Raw genomic sequence first — 19,780 nt, forward strand, 5'->3', positions numbered from 1 at the left:
TCAAATATGTTTTCCATCACTTTATCATACTTTCATTTTAAACATTTTCCTTGATCCACATAATTTCTGTGAATCCATTTCAGGAAACCCCCCCAACATTTCCCACTTAGCTGACTCAACATTTAACACACATTTATCCATCTATCATAAACCCTCCACCTCTATACACTCCCACATTTATCCACAATCCTACCTTCATTCATACCATTCACCCTCCATACATACCGGACTACCAACAAATAATTATAACTAGAGTAACATATCTGCATATTTTAAGGTGTATGCAAACCCCTTCTTTAAGAAAATGAAACAGCAAAACCTAATCAGCTGAGAAAAAGTGACCAGGACAGAAAAGAACCTGAGACTGAAAAGAAGATATCTTCCACCACCCACTAAGGGGGTTTCAACTGGCGCCACAATCTGGACCAGCTGACAGTGTCCAATCTCTTCTTCTCCAGATCCATCATCCGACTCACCTCATGAAGAATACGACCCACCACCTCTTCACAGGGAAGGACTTTTCCTCTCAAACTAACCAGACACCGTGCCTGCCACGTGTGGAACCTAACCGCTAAGCTGACTAAAAAAATTGTGCCTAAATCAAAGCCCCCATACCCTTTGAATGCCCCGTAGACCCATTCCGGGTAACTGAGCCCCGAAAGGCAAGGGATGCCTATGGCACCCGACACTGTTTTGTAAACCTTTATGTTAAAGGGACATCTACAGAAGAAGTGGTCCATGGTCTCCTCCTCCCCTTGACATTCCTCCCGTGGGCAAACACGTTCATCGGCACTTCTAAATTTGATGTTTCCCCCAACATAAAGCTTCCCTTGAAAAGAGAACCAGGCAATATCCCTAAACTTCAGAGGCACCCTCTGGGAATTTACCAGATTCAATCCTTCTGTGAGAACATTACCTGGGCAGTCTTTCAGGGCCAATGGGACATAAAAGTGGGAACACAAGACCCTCTTCCCCAACTCCTTTCTCGAGAGATCTCTTATATCACCCACCTGCAGGCCCCATCGCCTAATCACTTTCAGACACTGGATCACATAGATCGGGAGGTAGCCTCGCTGAGCCCGAAAAATTCTCAGTCTGCCATCCTGTAACCATACTCTAATAAAGGGAGACACCCATTCCCTAAAGCCATTTACCCACCGAGGGGGCGTCTCTAAGCAGAGACCACCGACATTTAGCTTTAAAAAAGCTGTTACAAAGAAGACTACGGGGTTAACCATATCCAAGCCCCCTTCTGCCCTCGGTCTGTAAGTGATACCTCTTTTCACAATGTTCATCTTGTTCCCCCACAAAAGTAGAAAAAACAAGGAATTCATTCTAGTCCACAAAGATTGTGGCAAAAAACATACATAGCTGACATACAAAAACATTGGGATCAGGTAAGTTTTACACAGGTCCACCCTTTCCCTCAGAGAGAACTTCCATCCTATCCAGCTCTTTACTTTACGGGTTGCACCATCCAGTTTCCCGACCCAATTTGTACTTGCATAGTCACCATGATCAAATTTGATGCCCAAGATTTTTATACATTGACTGGCCCTGGGGAGGCTGTCCGGAAGATCAAACTCATTGCCTTCCTCCCCCATCCAGAAAGCTTCACACTTGTCCTGATTGATTATGGAACCCGAAGCACTTGAATATTCCATGATCAGTTGGTCTACATCACATGCCTCTGCCACCGATGACAGGACTACTGTGACATCATCAGCATAGGCTACTACACTCAAAGGAAACTCTGGGTTCAGCTGCACCCCTTCCAACATGCCACCCTCAACCCTTCTTATAAAAGGATCTATTGCAAAGACATACAAAAGAGGGCTCAGGGGACACCCCTGACGAACACCAGAGTCTACCGGAAATGCAGGCCCTACCCAACCATTCACAAGTGGGAAGCTCTCGGCCTTTTTATACAAAACTTTCAACCAATTTACCGCCCTTATAGGGAAACCATACATTTCAAGTAAGGCCCACAGGTACTCATGATTGACCCGATCAAAAGCCTTAGACTGATCCAATGCCAGCAGAAACTTATTCAACTTTCAAGCCCTGCACCTTTCAAGAGCCTCCCGGACACCAAGGACAGCAGTAAAGGTACTGCGGCCCTTTACAGTACAGTGCTGGGAAGGCGAAAGTACAAGCTCTGAAAATTCCCTTAGCCTGTTGAAAAAGATTTTTGCCAGAATCTTTCTGTCCGTATTGAGAAGAGCGATGGGGCGCCAGTTCTCAATATGGACCGGGTCCTTACCTTTGGACAGCAAAATAAGAGCTGACTGTCTCATGGAAGGAGGGAGTTCACCCTCACCCAGGCTAGTATTATATACTTCCGTAAGACGAGGAGCCAGGATATCTGAGAATTCTTTATAGAATTCAGCTGTTAAACCATCTGGTCCTGGAGATTTTTTGGGAGTTAACCCGCCAATTGCCTCTCTGACCTCCTCCACACCTATTTCGCTGTTCAAACAGTCAAAAGAAGCATCTGGCTCCACAAGACCTGGTGTCTCCCTCAGAAATGCCTCCATCGTTTCTCTGTCAAGTGCCTTCGCAGACAAGAGTTCAGCGTAATAGAACCTGATGACTTTAAGGATGCCTTCCTCACCCTTCTGAAGCACACCCTCTCCATCAACAAGCCCTCTTATCTCTTTAACATCAATCCCCCTTCTACAACTCTGGTAGGGATCCGGGGAGTGGTACTTTCCGTAATCCCTCTCCAAAATCAAAGAAGATAGACGGCTATACTGATGTTCTCTCATTTGTGATTTCACCCGGGAGATTTCCCCACTATCCCCCTGTTCAGAGATCAGGAAATCTAATCTCCTTCTTAGAGTATAGTAGGTATTTTTTTTAACCAAGTTTCTTTTGACTACTAGCCTCCTGAAAAGACTTCGGGCTCTCTTTTTTACTTCCTCCCACCACTCCGATCTACTCCAACCAGCCTCCAACAGTGACTCCTGCGCCTGAAAAAACTCCCTGATAGACTGTCTCACTTCCTCTTCCTTGAGAAGCTCAGCATTCAGACGCCACAAACCCCTTCCTTTCTGGAAGGATTGCGAGGCATTCAAAACAAAACTTAAGTACCCGTGATCGGAGAACTCTACAAACTTTACCTCTGAAGGTAAAGTGCTTGAGGACTCCTTAACAAAAAAACCTGTCTATTTTAGATCTGCGCTGACCACAAAAGTAAGTGTACCCCGTGAGGTCTGGTTGATGTTTAACGTGTACATCAACCATACCTGCCTGACTAACCATACTAACTAAAAAATTCTCATCATAGCCCAGCCTCAGTCCTCTGGAGCCTCCCCTGTCTTTTGGCCTAATGATGGCGTTGAAATCGCCCCCAAAGATAACTTGCTGGGCCGTGAAAAGAAAGGGTTTAACCATTTCAAAAAGACATTTCCTGTCCCAGCGAGACTGGGGGCCATAGATATTGATAAGCCTAAGGTTATGTCCTCTTAAAGTGACATCCAAAATCATACACCTTCCCACTTGTAACTCAACAACCTTGCGCACGGTTACCATGTCGGTAAAAAGTACCGCCACCCCACCGTACGGCTCAGCAGCAAGAGACCAAAAAGAGGGCCCGCGCCTCCACTCACTTTTAGCTTTGTGAAGGGCTGCTAATCTGTTGATCCGGGTCTCTTGTAAGAACAAGATGTCCACGTTCTGGTTGTCAAAAAAATCAAAAGCCAGATACCGAGCACGTACGGATAACACGGAAGCCACATTCATTGTGGCACATCGAATAGGATGGGGATCCATGGTTCCAGATTGTTGAAATGGACTATGCACATACATTACTCTAGTTATCACCACCACCCCCACCACCAACACCACAATCCATACATGCCACCCCATTCATTTCCTCAATCACAACCACATCCACTCCCGCACCAGCCTCTTTAGGACCAGGGTCAGAGGGTTCCCTTGCATCCAGTGACCCAGGGCCAGACACATTATTTTGATTGCTCTGACTCTCAGATTCACTCTCTGCCTCTTTCCCTATCACCATCACTTCCTCCTCAGCAGCAACCACCTCCAAACCTACCTCCTCATCCTCAAGCAGTGGCTTCCCAAACTCCTCCTCCTCTTTTCTTTGCTCCAATTCAATCCCTATTGGATCCCACTCTAAACTTTCTGCTGCAACATCCTCTATTTCACTGTCTGCATTTCCTTCTCCCTCCTCCCTCCTTCTCTTCCCTACCATCTTAATTACTTCTTTCCTTTCTTTGTTCTTTCTTCTCTGTCTTCTAGGTTTAAGTTTTGGTTCCCCTTTTTCTAGAACCACTTCTCCCTCATCTTCCTCATCTGTCAATACGCCAAACCTATTTGAAAGAATCACCTCTTCCTCCACTTTCCTCTTTGTTGTTTTTACACCTTTTTTTCCCACCTGAAACCAGGATTGGGACTGGGATTGAGGCTGTGGTTGGGCCTGAGGCTGAACTTTGCTTCCTTCTGACACTATTTTTCCAATTTCCCATGACATTTCTCTTTGTTCACTTTAACTACTCCACCCCTAGTAATTCCCATTTCTGAACTACTACATTCCTCAAAATTCATGCAACCCCTGTTGTTATGATTTGCCATGGGGCAACGACTGTAGGGATGTCCCATCTCCCCACAAAGGTTACATTTCACCTTATTACATGTTCTAGATGTATGTCCACTCTCCCCACACATCGAACATTTCACACCCCCACAGTCACCACTGAGGTGGCCAGCCTCACCACACTTAAAACATGTCCTTGGTTGACCAGTATAAAATATCTGCACCCGGTCTCGACCTATGTACGCAGCAGATGGAATATGATGCACACCGGTTTCCCCAGGATACAGACGTACACTGGCCAACCAAGCACCTCCCCACACTCCCATTGTGTGGTCCGTTTTCCTAATGTCAGATTGCAATTCACATTGCCTGCTTAACCAAAACCTGATATCTTCCATAGGTATAGATTCATTGCGGACCAGGATGGTCACTTTTATGTCATTTTGCTTCTCCATCAAATCCGCCTCATACTTACAGTAACCACTCTTGTCCTTGTTTACAGACCACTTTCTCCAAAAAATAAACAATGTTTCCTTATTATAAAAGCTGACATCATACTCAACAGATTTTAAAGGGTGAATACAGGCATATAAATCTCTGTAAGTAACCCCAAGAGAAAAAATTAACCTTAGAAAATCAGTCTTAGGTGGGGGGTCACCATCACCCACCCACCTAAACTGTACTAGGTTCCGTCTCACTCTCTGGCCACCACCAAATCTTGTATCCTTATTCCCAGAATTTTTCCCCATATCTGCCGCCTTCTGTGCATAAGACATTTCTTCAGGGTTATGCTTACCCGCACTCCCTCCACCCTCTGTCACTGAAAAAGAAACAAGAGGAGCTAAATTGACATTTTCACTTTGCAGTTTTCCCCCAACATTTTTATCCTTTCCTTCTGGAATGTCTTTAGAATTATTTTTCTTTACTTCTGCACTGATTAACGACAATGCTTCCTTCACCCTGGCAGGAGCTGGAATGTTCCCATACATTGACTCTGCAACTACTTTCTCACCAGCATCCAAAGTCTCTGGATCTAGAGCTGCCAGACCTTGAGCCAAACCATCAGTTATTACAGTCTTCCTCACTGCCATTCCCACACCTCCCTGCACTTCTTTGGACACAGCCTGCACAATTACACTAGGACCTGCATCGGATTAAAGCAAAATGTTAACAGGCTCATCCTCCATGCCACCCTGCGCCCTGCATAGACCCGACGCCGGATCCTGCCCTCCGGTCCTCACCGGCCTGTCACCTATAACAGCATTTTCATTACTGCTACCATTGCCCGGCACCTTGGCAGCCACGGGTAACCCCCGGGAATCCCCTCCTGACAACACCTGCACAGATCTTACCTTGCTTGGCGCACCACCAGGGATTCCCGAGCCGCCGTCTGCTCCCCTCGCCTCTGCTTCCATCTCCATAGCAGCCGATGATGCTGTATCCAGAAAAACCACAGCCTCTTCCTGGACAGGCACACTCTGGAGCTCATCAATAGCTGGGGATTCCACCATCTCCACACCCTCTTCCTTCTCCAGGTGAATCAACTCCTTTGATGAGGGTGTAACCTGATTTCTATGCACTGCAGTTAACTCCTTCCCTGCTGGTATGGAAACTTTTGCCTTTTTCTTCTTTACTTCAGATTCCTTCAGCGATGTTATTCTGCCCTTTATATTACACATGGTTGCTTGTATTTCATCCATTTCACCCTGGATCCTGACCCGCTCCAAATTACCAATTGTATTACACTTTCTCTTGCGAGCATAATACCGGGATTTAAGTTTAGCAGCTTCTGCCATTAATTCCTTTAGGCCTAAATGGACCCAGTAATCTTCCTCTGAAACATCATCATCACAGTCTGAGTCTTCTGTATCTGAGATATCTTCTGCTACATTGACATTAACCCCTTCCTTGCCTGGAGGCTCAGCCGCTGCGGCGACTGTTCCGTCCCCACCAGTAATCTTACTGGCAGAGGTGCCTTCCACAGACTTAGGGGTACACAATCTTCCTGCCGATCCCTGCTGCTTCACAGGGGCTCCGGCAACACTGCTGGTACTCCTTGTAATCCGTGGCTGGCTGGCTGATTCCACCGTCCCTTCCTGTCCCCCAACCCCTATAGCTGGGGAAGGGGGTGGCGTGAGGGATGCCTGCCCCTTCTTCATACCTCTGGGACCCAAAGGCAGCAGCCCCAGGCCCAGGCCTTCCACCTGCTGAAACTTCCACTCTCCCCCTGCTAAGAGCAGCAACTCCTGCCCAGGAATCCTGCAGGGGGGCGGGCACTCTCACTCTGCTGCACTGCTAGGCTCTAGAGCACAGGAGCTCCTGCACATACGTCTGCACACCAGGAGAGAACAGTAGTATATGTGCCTGGGTTACACCAGGAGAGAACAGTAGTATATGCGCCTGGGTTACACCAGGAGAGAGCAGTAGTATATGTGCCTGGGTTACGCCAGGAGAGAGCAGTAGTTTATGCGCCTGGGTTACATCAGTAGAGAACAGTAGTATATGTGCCTGGGTTACACCAGGAGAGAACAGTAGTATATGCGCCTGGGTTACGCCAGGAGAGAACAGTAGTTTATGCGCCTGGGTTACGCCGGGAGAGAACAGTAGTGTATGTGCATGGGTTACGCCGGGAGAGAACAGTAGTTTATGCGCCTGGGTTACGCCGGGAGAGAACAGTAGTGTATGTGCATGGGTTACGCCGGGAGAGAACAGTAGTATATGCGCCTGGGTTACACCAGGAGAGAGCAGTAGTATATGTGCATGGGTTACACCGGGAGAGAACAGTAGTATATGCGCTTGGGCAGGGGTGTATCTAGGGGTCCGAGCGCCCCTGGCAAAACAAGGGCCTGGTGCCCCCCCAACCACACACACACACACACACACACACACACACACACACACACCTACACACATTTGGAATAAGGTGTGAGCATTGGAAATTGGGCATGGTCTTGTGGGGGATGGGCGTGGACACAATAGTACTTCCAATTCAAATTATGCCACACAGTAGTGTCCCTCATTCACATCACACTGCACAGTAGTGTCTCGTATTCACGTTACACCATCCCTCCCACCTAAACCACCTTTCCCACAGCCTAACCTTAACCCGCCCCCCCACCCCCCCAAAAAAAGCCTCTTCAGTGGTGCCTAACCCTAACCCACCCTTCCTAATCTCCCTCCCTGCAGCCTAACCCTAACCCTCTTACGTGGCTTGTCAGTGGAGACTTTGGCACCAACTCGATCCGGATTTTGGTATTCTGCATCGCTATTATTGTTGGGATGCCAGCATCAGCATTCCGAGCAGTTTCGGGATGCTGGCGTCAGCTTTCCGACCGCCGGGATGCCAAACGCCGGCATCTTGACTGCATCCCGAATAAAATGCTAATGAGATACGGTGAGAGGACCCAGCCATTAACCAAACACCATTAGTTGGATGGTAGAAGTGCTTCCTGTTAGATAAAACATCAGGGTGCCATCACTCCCAAGATAAAATGATCAATTATACATTTAACTGATATACATTTCCTTGTACCTGGCCTTGAAATAGGTAAGATTTGTATTTTCTTTATTACACTCAAGAAGTTAAAGTTTTCTCTTACTTACTACTTACTTACATCTAACATGCATGAAAATCGTGTTATTTTCCATGTACTACAGTCCCTTCTCCCAAACACTGACACTTTTTTATTATCTTCAACAACAAATAGATCTATAGCACTGTGCTATATAACAATTGCTGCGTACCTGGTGAGAGTCTGTTACTGCCGGCGCAGCGCCAATGTCCGTCAGCACCGCACTGCACTCAGTGGCGTAACTAGAAATTTTTCTCCCCCAAGCCAAAAAATCCTTCGGCGCCCCCCCCCCCCCCATAACCCCCATAATTGGCACTAGTAAAGGGACAAATATGCGCACGCCGTAGCCAAAAAGGGTGTGTGGCTTCGTTGAAATGGGCGTGTCTTCACATAAAGGGGCGTGGCATTGCAGGAAAAGACTACCTTATACCCCAGTTTTGCAACCTGCACACCCAGACGTTAGCCACCACAGGAAAGAAAAATAATCCTTATTCATGCCCCTTACATTATTTGTCATTTTTCCTCCTTATAGTAATGCCCAGTATACATTATTCCACATACTGCAATGGCCTTAGCCATTATGCCACACACAATAATGCACATGACACAATATGCACACACCATAATGCCCCCGACACATTATGCCACACACCGTAATGCCTGTGACACATTATGACAGGAATCGCAATGCCCGTTATACATTATGCTACACACTGCAATGCCCCTGATACATTATAGTATATACAATGTCTGTGACACAGTATGACACACACCACAATGATCCTGAGACATTATACCACATACCACAATGCCCGTGATATAGTATACAACACACCGTAATGCCTGACACATTATGACACACACCGCAATGTCCGTGATACATTATGCCACACACCGTAATGCCCATTACACATTAAGTTCTACAGTAAGGTTTCTAATTACTTTTAAATTACCTGCTCGTTGCCAGGGGTTTCATGCTCTTGGCTCCATGCACGGTGCCAGGGGTTTTCATGCTCAGGGTGTCATGCTCGTTGCCAGGGGTTTCATGCACTGGGTGTCATGCTCGTTGCCAGCGGTTTCATGCTCTTGGTTCCATGCACGGTGCCAGGGGTTTTCATGCTCAGGGTGTCATGCTCGTTGCCAGGGGTTTCATGCACTGGGTGTCATGCTCGTTGCCAGGGGTTTCATGCACTGGGTGTCATGCTTGTTGCCAGGGGTTTCATGCACTGGGTGTCATGCTCGTTGCTAGGGGGTAGTGCTTGTTGCTAGGGCCATTCTCCCAGTGCCACATATGCCCCCAGTGCCAGATATTCCCCCACGGTGCCAGGTATATGCCCCCAGTGCCAGATATTCCCCCACAGTGCCACATATGCCCCCTCAGTGCCTGCTCCCCCCAGTGCCAGATATTCCCCCACAGTGCCAGGTATATGCCCCCAGTGCCAGATATTCCCCCACAGTGCCAGGTATATGCCCCCAGTGCCAGATATTCCCCCACAGTGCCACATATGCCCCCTCAGTGCCTGCTCCCCCCAGTGCCAAATATTCCCCCACAGTGCCAGGTATATGCCCCCAGCGCCAGATCTTCCCCCACAGTGCCAGGTATATGCCCCCAGTGCCAGATATTCCCCCACAGTGCCAGGTATATGCCCCCAGTGCCAGATATTCCCCCACAGTGCCAGGTATATGCCCCCAGTGCCAGATATTCCCCCACAGTGCCTGCTCCCACCCCCCGCTCCTTTGTGTTGGAGGGACACGGAGCGCACAGCGCGCCTCTCCTGTGTCCCTCCTGGCTCTCCTGCCGGTCTAATAAAGGAAGTGCCGGTTCGTGAGCCAATCAGAGCTCACGAACGGCACTTCCTTTATTAGAATGGCCGGGGGAGAGCCAGGGAGGGACACAGGAGAGGTGCGCTCCGTGTCCCTCCATACAGCAGCGGAGGTAAGGAGACCGCAGATTGACATGCAGACGCTCGTCCGCATGTCAATCTGTGCAAAGTCAGTGGCGCCCCCGCAGCCCCTCGCCCCCAAGCCACCGCGAGGACTGCGGGGGCAGTAGTTACACCACTGACTGCACTAGTGATCAGACTAGTGTCAGGCAGCACCGCACTTGTAATCAGACTCACAATAAACTACAGTTCCCAGCAGCCCTTGCTGCCGGGAGCTCCCAGCAACAAGGACTGCTGGGAGCTGTAGTTTATTTTGAGTCTGAGTACAAGTGCGGTGCTGCCGGACACTAGTCTGATCACTAGTGCAGTGCGGTGCTGCCGGACACTAGTCTGATCACTACTGCAGTGTGGTGCTGACGGACACTAGTCTGATCACTGCTGCAGTGCGGTGCTGACGGACACCAGCACCACTCCAGCAGTAACAGACTCTCACCAGGTACAGTCTGACAGTACTGCTTTTCTATCCATTGGCTGCGGGTGGCACAGCTAGGCGGCGCCCCCTCCTTGCCTGGCGCCCCTGGTGAGTGCCATCCTGGCCAATAGGTAGATACACCCCTGCGCTTGGGTTACACCGGGAGAGAGCAGTAGTATATGTACATATATATATATACACACACACACACACACACACACACACACACACACACACACACACACACACACACACACACACACACACACACACACACACACACACACACACACACACACACCCTACTGTGCAAAAGTTTTAGACAGGTGTGGAAAAATGCTGCAAAGTAAGAATGCTCAGTAGTTTATTTCTATCAATTAACCATATGCAAAGCATAAAGAAGAACAAGGAGTCCTGGAAGTGATGATATGGCCCCCACAGAGCCCTGATCTCAATATCATCCAGTCTGTCTGGGATTACATGAAGAGATATAAGGATCTGAGCAATCCTACATCAACAGAAGATCTGTGGTTAGTTCTCCAAGATGTTTGGAACAATCTCTCTGCCAAGTTCCTTTGTGCAAGTGTACTTAGAAGAACTGATGCCGTTTTGAAAGCAAAGGGTGGTCTGTTCATTCACTGCATTTTTTTTATTAATTGATGAGAATAAACTATTCACACTTCTACATACCTCCCAACTTTTATGCTTAGGGAGTTGGGACGCTCGCGCAATCTGGAAAAGGGGCATGGTCTCAGGTGAAATGGGCATGACCTCGCGGCACTGACCCGTAGTCCGGCATTTTGGGGGCGTGTCCAGCGCTGATCAAATCCTCCCCAACTAACCTTCACCCCTGCCCACGGGACACTGCTGCATGCGGGAGGGACAGCGGGACACCCGAATAGCGGGACTGTGCTGCTGGATTCGGGACAGTTGGGAGATATGTTTCTATTTTTGAAAGCATTCTTACTTAGCAGCATTTTTTCCCACTCCTGCCTAAAACTATTGCACCGTACTGTATATATACATCCTCAAATAAATTGTGACAAGCCTGGATTTTATGCTGCCACTCCCCATTACCACCTCCACAACAGTTATTACACCTTGGTGGTCATTCTGAGTTGTTCGCTCGCTAGCTGCTTTTAGCAGCATTGCACACGCTAGGCCGCCGCCCTCTGGGAGAGTATCTTAGCTTAGCAGAATAGCGAACGAAAGATTAGCAGAACTGCTACTAAATAATTCCTTGCAGTTTCTGAGTAGCTCCAGACCTACTCCTAGATTGCGATCAGCTCAGTACGTTTAGTTCCTGGTTTGACGTCACAAACACGCCCTGCGTTCGGCCAGCCACTCGCCTGCGTTTTTTGGCACACTCCCGGAAAACGCTCAGTTACCACCCAGAAACGACCCTTTCCTGTCAATCATTCACCGATCAGCAGTGCGACTGAAAAGCGTCGCACGAACACCAGCAAATCTACTAAGTTTTTAGTTAAATAACTTAGCGCATGCGCTCTGCGTACCACGCATTTAGCAACAAATCGCAGCATAGCGAAAATCGGCAACGAGCGAACAACTCGGAATGACCCCCCTTATCATAAGAATAGATGATGTACGCATGTGTGCGACATCTATTGACAGTGTCGAAGGGCTCCTGGGGGCAGCAGCCACAGTGACGCTGCGGGGGGGCTTCAGTGAGGCTCCGCCCCCCTTTATGGTGCACGAAGAGTCACACTTCAGCAATCTGCTAAATTGGGAGGTATGCCTTCTGTATGCAAATGTTACTAAATTGAGCTGGCTGCATCATGACATATGCATGTAAACATGCTTTTTCCCATGTGCCTCTTTTCCTATGTACAGTATGTCTAGAGCAGGGATGGGGAACCTTCGGCCCCTCCAGCTGTTGTTGAACTACACATACCAGCATGCCTTGCTACAGTTTTGCTATTTGGCCATGCTAAAAGTGTTGCAGGGCATGCAGGGATGTGTAGTTCAACCACAGTTGGAGGGCCGAAAGGTTCCCCATCCCTGGTCTAGAGCAGGAATGCGTCCACCTCTACTGAGCCTCAATGTGTCCTAATGGTTAGGCAGATATTAAAGAAGAAGAATCACTGCAAGTCTGATAACAGAGCTGTTGTGTCATTTTTTTTTTTAAGAACCAAGTACAGGTTGAGTATCCCATATCCAAATATTCCGAAATACGGACTTTTTTGAGTGAGATAGTAAAACCTTTGTTTTTTGATGGCTCAATGTACACAAACTTTGTTTAATACACAAAGTTATTAAAAATATTGTATTAAATGACCTTCAGGCTGTGTGTATAAGGTGTATATGAAACATAAATGAATTGTGTGAATGTACACACACTTTGTTTAATGCACAAAGTTATTAAACATATTGGCTAAAATAACCTTCAGGCTGTGTGTATAAGGTGTATATGTAACATAAATGCATTCTGTGCTTAGATTTAGGTCCCATCACCATGATCTCTCATTATGGTATGCAATTATTCCAAAATACGGAAAGATCCGATATCCAAAATACCTCTGGTCCCAAGCATTTTGGATAAGGGATACTCAACCTGTAGTATGTAGTTTAGTTCAGGATACGATTTATGGGGCCTAATTCAGAGTTGATCGCAGCAGCAAATTTGTTAGCAGATGGTCAAAACCATGTGCACTGCAGGGGGGGGGGGGGGGGAGATATAACATGTGCAGAGAGAGTTAGATTACGGTGGGGTGTGTTCAAACTGAAATCTAAATTGCAGTGTAAAAATAAAACAGCCAGTATTTACCCTGCACAGAAACAATATACCCCACCCAAATCTAACTCTCTCTGCACATGTTACATCTGCCCCCCTGCAGTGCACGTGGTTTTGCCCAACTGCTAACAAATTTGCTGCTGCGATCAACTCTGAATTACCCCCCTAGGCAATAACACAGACTAAGGGGTCGATTCTATTCGGCAACTTAAGAATAGCACCGGGAATTAGCTCCCGACGCTATTCAATTCAGCTGCTAGTGACCCGCAATTGTTGGGAATTCTTCTCTCATCCCCGGGGGATGAGAGAAGAAACCCGACAAAAGTGCTGCCTCGCGGCCGGCGCGAGGCTGATTCTGTCGGGAATCAGCATCGCCGCGGGTAGTTAAGTCGGAGAATGCCCGTTCTCCTGACAAAACTACCTGTTAAGTCGGCGAGAACGGGACATCGCCGACTTAACTGGAGCTGAATTGAATAGCGTCGGGAGCTAATTCCCGACGCTATTCTTAAGTTGCCGAATAGAATCGACCCCTTTGTGTTGGGTAAGGCTGTGGTAAGATGTGTACCTAGTACTGTAGTGAACAGTTTGGGCTATTTAAGGTAATTGCAAAAAAAAGCTACAATAATCTAATTTCATGGGCCTGAGGCAACACATCAGTGAAAACGGACACATCTCCCGCTTTGGAGCCGTCCATGCATGTATTTCAATCGAAAAAAAATGCAGTGTGCGCATGCGCCGCGCAAAGTGTCCAAAGTCGCAACTAGGAGCGTATGTGCAGTGCCATAAAAGGGCTCTATGTCGCCAAATGCCCCCTAAGCGCATGATGTCATGAAGTTGTGCAGAGGGGGGCGGTGCCGCCAAGTACTGGGATGAGCAGCACTGCCCAGAGCATCCTATGGATGCACTGGGAGACTGTAAAAACTGCAGCGTGCTGCTCCGGGAGGCATTGCTGCAGTGAGGGTGCTATTCCGGGGATTCCGCTAACCAGAAGCAAGCGCCATTGGGTGGTGACCGTGTCGTCCACACAGCTCTAGGCCTAATTCATGTTTGTGTACAACTGAGTGGGTATTGTAGACAGGGCTGCCCTGAGAAACTGTGGGGCCCGGGACAGACCAAATAGGCAGCCACACCCCCCACCACACACACACACATACATACACACACACATTTAGGTGACTGGGCAAGGCATTGGATGACGGGCAGAGTGATGGTGAAAGAGAGAGGCAGCGGGTGATAGGCAAAAGGTCACGGGGAGAGGCAGAGGGTGACGGGCAGAGGCAGTGGGTGACAGGCAGAGGCATATTACCTGTGCTAGTTAAGTCACTCTGATTATTGTGCATTTGCTAAGACTCAGAACCCCGCTATGTCCCCATCTCACCAGTCCAGAACGGCAGCTTCAGATCATACTGACATCAACACTAGAACTTCAGGGCAGACATTGCATAGCAGTTCCTTCACATGTTGCATGCTGGGAGTTGTAGTTCCGGCTGCCTGATCACATCCCTTGTTTGCTACGCCCCGCTGTCAGTCATTATAGTGGCGGAGGCTGCAGGCTTATTCATTGCGACGGGCAGTGGTGCAATGCACCAGATGCACCGCCACTAGTTCCGCCAGGGACGGGCCCACTCTCTTGTCTGGACCTGGTACTCCAGTCCCGCCCTGATTGCAGACTGCATATGCGCCACAATCGCAGTGCGCATGCACCAAGGTACCTTTTGTACTGAGTATTTAAATGCAGAGTGATTGACAGGAAGGGACCGTTTGGGGGAGGTAACAGAGTGGCAAGGACAAAAACAGGCGTGTCACTGCCGTTTTTAGGGGCGTGTATCTGCCTTCAACTGTGATCATGTCATAAAGAAACATGGCGTCAGTGTTGCTACTGCCGCAGTCAATCTGTATGACCATAGATTCACTTGGGGAGTCGATGTTCATCATTACTGCCTAGATGCTGCGTTACTGCGTATGTGCATGCAGTGACTTTGCAATGGCTCCGGTGGGCATCTATATTCTTTTCTAGGCAGCAGCAGCAGCGCTTGCAATGGGCAGCAGGTCCGTAACCTGAAAAATCGCAGCTGCGTAGGCATGTGCGTTCACACATAAATCAGGCCGTCTGTGAGGAGGCGCCGCTCGCACACCCCTAGTTACACCCCTGCGTGTGTGCCGCATCTTGTGTGAACAGAGAGCAGAGGGAAGTAAGCGTTCCTAGGAAGCAACACACACAGAGTGGCTATATGATGAGAGTGTCATGGTTGTGTATGTACATCACACTGCCATTATTGTATACGGGTAAGGGCGGCCTGCTTCACACAGAGCTTACTCTCCAAGCATGGAGCTGGGGAAACTGGTGACACTAATGTTGACAACAGTATCTACGGATGCTAGACCAGTGGGCGGGATGGGCTCGCACTTTCAGACGCACAGATTTGCAACGAATGTCGCATTATCCTATAATAGTGATAACAGAAGCATGCAATTCGGAATCCAGTCCATTGTGATTTTTTTTTAGTTCATTAAACAGAACAAAGAATATATTTTGGACTTTGTGAACTATTTTATAACCTGGCAGCAGTGATAGGAGCAAAAGTGGAATAAATTCCCCTCAGTTCGCACAACAATACATCTAAAGGATCTCATGAGGGCAGTAACAGAATGTCATGTTGGTGTGGTATTAAGATACAGACCTGGGAGCATCCCCTGCCAGAACTTGTGGAACATTCGCACTTCATGGCCATTACTGTGAAGAATTCGGGAGATTTCATCCATCAGGAGATAATGACTTCCACCTTAAAACAAAAACCACCAGAGGTAAGTTCTGCTTATTCCAAATATATGTTGTTGTGGCATTTATACCAAAAGTAGAGCGAGTTGTGAGTGGTGCCAGGTGAGCATATCAGGAAACGGATCAGTGTACTAACAACACGCGGTGCGCAGAGACTGGGTTCAACTGGCTTGAGAAGAGCTTTCAGCCAATCAGAAATGGTCACCATGAGCGCTAGTATAATAACTTACAGAAGATCAGTATAATGGAATCAGTATAATGACATGAAAGAGAAGGTAGTGTTTGCCCTGGCCAAATGATTGGTGGTACTTGTGGACATTTTCCCAAATGATGAAAGTGGCATTTGCTGGAATTGTGCTCGGTCTGTACAGTTAGTGATTGCTATTACCTGTTACTTATAAGGTACCACTAAGAGTCCACTGCACAAGGGAATAAACATAAAATCATTGCAAAATAACAGTAACATAACATAAGTATAATACGCAATAGGTAACCATAGCATAAGTTATACTTGCCTACCTGACCCTCTCCATGGGGGAGAAAATGCTCTGTTCCTGGACTTTCCTGGTAATGTATGATTGCCATCACCTGTGGTGAAATACCTTTCTTATCAATGAACTAGCTCACCACAGGTGATGGCAATCATACATTACCAGGAAAGACCAGGAACAGAGCATTTTCTCCCTCATGGAGAGGGTCAGGTAGGCAAGTATGCCGCCATAAGTACATACAGGGGGTTATTCAGGTTCATTTGCAAACCAAAAAAGCACACTAATGGGCAAAACCATGCTGCGCTGCAGGTGAGGCAGGTGTAACATGTGCAGAGAGAGTTAGATTTGGGTGGGTTATATTGTTTCTGTGCAGGGCAAATACTGGCTGCTTTATTTTTACACTGCAATTTAGATTTCAGTTTGAACACACCCCACCCAAATCTAACTCTCTCTGCACATGTTACATCTGCCCCACCTGCAGTGCACATGGTTTTGACCATTAGAGTTAGGTTTACCAACTCATCCCTTTAATTCTAGACACATATTAATTACACAGGTTCGGTGGCTGGCTGACGTCAAGACTCCATTTCACCTGGTTTTAATCAGCCACAGAACCTTTGTAATTAATATGTGTCCAGAATTAAAGGGATGACGCGGTTACCCTAATTAGAGTGCTTTTTTGGTTTGCTAACAAAAGCTGAAGAAGGGCCACAGTTGCATAATACAAAACATTACTAACAGTGATTTCAGCACTCAATAATCCTGCAGCGTACCCAACCCAGCAGTGCAGCAGAGAGCTGGCCCGGGCCCATGTACTCTTCAAAGACATGGCCTAATCGTGGGCAGTGTAGCCACGTCCCCAGAGGCACTTTAAGAGAGGCGGAGTTCCGTGTGCAGGCTGTGATCGGGCCCCCACTGGTGGTGCAGTATACTCTGGCATTATGCGCACGAATATTGCACCTACTGTATGCTAGGTGCAATTTCACCGTCTGAACACGGCCACCTGTGTCAGTACACCTGCATCTTTGATGCCCGCAACATGCCAGCATCTAGCTGAGAGAGAAAACATAACTTCTTCATTAGGCGGCCCTCTAACTCTCCCCATTGCTCTCATTACTAACACTTCATTCCATTTAGCGCCTAATTCATGTTTGCACGCAATGGACGATTATCACTCAATGGGGAAGTTATCGGCAGACTACGCATGTGCCACGATCACAATGCGCATGCGCGAAGGTGCCACTGCAATCTCGTTCGCAATGACATTACCTTGGAAAGTGATTGATAGGAAATGACTATTTGGAGGTGTCAACTGGGAGTTTACAGGAGGTGGTTGGCAAAACGCAGATGTGTCATGGCCATTGTCGGGTCGCGTGTCAACTGCGAGCTCGTAATAGCTTCTGCTGTACCCAATCTGCATAGCCATAGATCTACCCTTAGCCCCAATGTATTTACATATGGCTGCAAATGTGTACGCAATTGCGAATAAATTTGCGATGGCAACTGTTATTGCATTTGCATGCAAACATTAGTTAGGCCCTTTGAACACTTTACAGTGTAAGAACAAGGTGTTCCCTACAAGCAAAAATTATACAATGTTTTAAAGGTGAACAAAGTAACATTGGAAGATAAAAGTAACAACATGTCACACTTCACTTTCTCCAACCCTTTCCCCCTCCACAGAATCCCCACTCCTGACACTTCACTCCCTCCAACCCTTCCCCCCTCCACAGAATCCCCACTCCTGACACTTTACTCCCTCCAACCCTTCCCCCCTCCACAGAATCCCCACTCCTGACACTTCACTCCCTCCAACCCTTCCCCCCTCCGCAGAATCCCCACTACTGACACTTCACTCCCTCCAATCCTTCCCCCCTCCACAGAATCCCCACTCCTGACACTTCACTCCCTCCAACCCTTCCCCCCTCCACAGAATCCCCACTCCTGACACTTCACTCCCTCCAATCCTTCCCCCCTCCACAGAATCCCCACTCCTGACACTTCACTCCCTCCAACCCTTCCCCCCTCCACAGAATCCCCACTCCTGACACTTCACTCCCTCCAACCCTTCCCCCCTCCACAGAATCCCCACTCCTGACACTTCACTCCCTCCAACCCTTCCCCCTCCACAGAATCCCCACTCCTGACACTTCACTCCCCCCAACCTTTCCCCCCTCCGCAGAATCCCCACTCCTGACACTTCACTCCATCCAACCCTTCCCCCCTCCACAGAATCCCCACTCCTGACACTTCACTCCCCGCCAACCCTTCCCCCCTCCACAAAATCCCCACTCCTGACACTTCACTCCCTCCAACCCTTCCCCCCTCCGCAGAATCCCCACTCCTGAGTGCACCACCCTACAACAATGCATCTTGCACCAGCATATACCTGTACTAGATACTCTGTCCCGTACTTATGTTTTTTGGGGGGTCACTCATATCTGATCGCTGCTGTGCGTTTTCGCACAGCGGGCGATCAGATCCGAACTGCACAAGTGTATGCACCGCAATGCGCCAGCAGGTTGGACAGCTACAACGGGCATCGCCGGTCAGCGACGGGATGGTGCGAAGGATCCATTCACACGGGCGTTCGCACGGAGATTGACAGGAAGAGGCCGTTTGTGGGTGACAACTGACCTTTTAGAGGGAGTGTCCGGAAAAACGCAGGCAGGCTCTAGCGTTTTCAGGGAGGGTGTCTGACGTCAGCTCCGGGCCCGATCAGCAGGATTCTATCGCACTGGATAAGCAAGTCCTGGGCTGCGCAGAGACTGCACAAACTGATTTTGCGCAGCTCTGTAACACATAGGATCGCACACTTGCACAGCGCTTTTACACTCCCCCTGTAGGCAGCGACTATCTGATTGCAGGACAGCAAAAAAAAGGCAGCTCAGCTATCAGATCTGAATGACCCCCAAGTCCAACGCAGCACAGCCCGCACTGAGCATTGCAGATGTGAGCACACCCCACTACAGCCTAATTACTGTACGCCTACTCGGTTGCAAGTTGGGACGTAACTGAGGGAACAGTCATAGGCTTGATTCACAGCTGTACGCTAATACAGGAGCACGTGCGGTTTTCTTGGCTTTGCAGCTGCGGATATCAGCAAGTGAAGGTGCCACCCAGAAATGAGAAGAGACGCCCACCGGAGCCATCGCGTACACATTCACAGCCTATACGCAGGAACAGGGCACATCAGGCATAAGGGTAGCCCCATGTTTTTGTGTGCAATAGCTAGCAGCTGACGGCAGATACATGCCTCATAAATGCCCA

General features: G+C 48.4%; 1 protein-coding gene across 1 annotated transcript in view; it reads right to left on the reverse strand.

Moving 5' to 3' along the window:
- Nucleotides 1–19,780, reverse strand: part of LOC135056112 (UDP-glucuronosyltransferase 3A1-like) — a 118,487-nt gene that overhangs the window by 74,751 nt on the left and 23,956 nt on the right. Inside the window, exon 2 of the mRNA XM_063960884.1 lies at nucleotides 15,922–16,023. Within this exon, the coding sequence (XP_063816954.1) occupies nucleotides 15,922–16,023 (102 nt within the window). The remainder of the gene's footprint in view (nucleotides 1–15,921; nucleotides 16,024–19,780) is intronic.

This window comes from Pseudophryne corroboree, chromosome 1 (assembly GCF_028390025.1).
Source record: "Pseudophryne corroboree isolate aPseCor3 chromosome 1, aPseCor3.hap2, whole genome shotgun sequence".
Classification (NCBI taxonomy): domain Eukaryota; kingdom Metazoa; phylum Chordata; class Amphibia; order Anura; family Myobatrachidae; genus Pseudophryne; species Pseudophryne corroboree.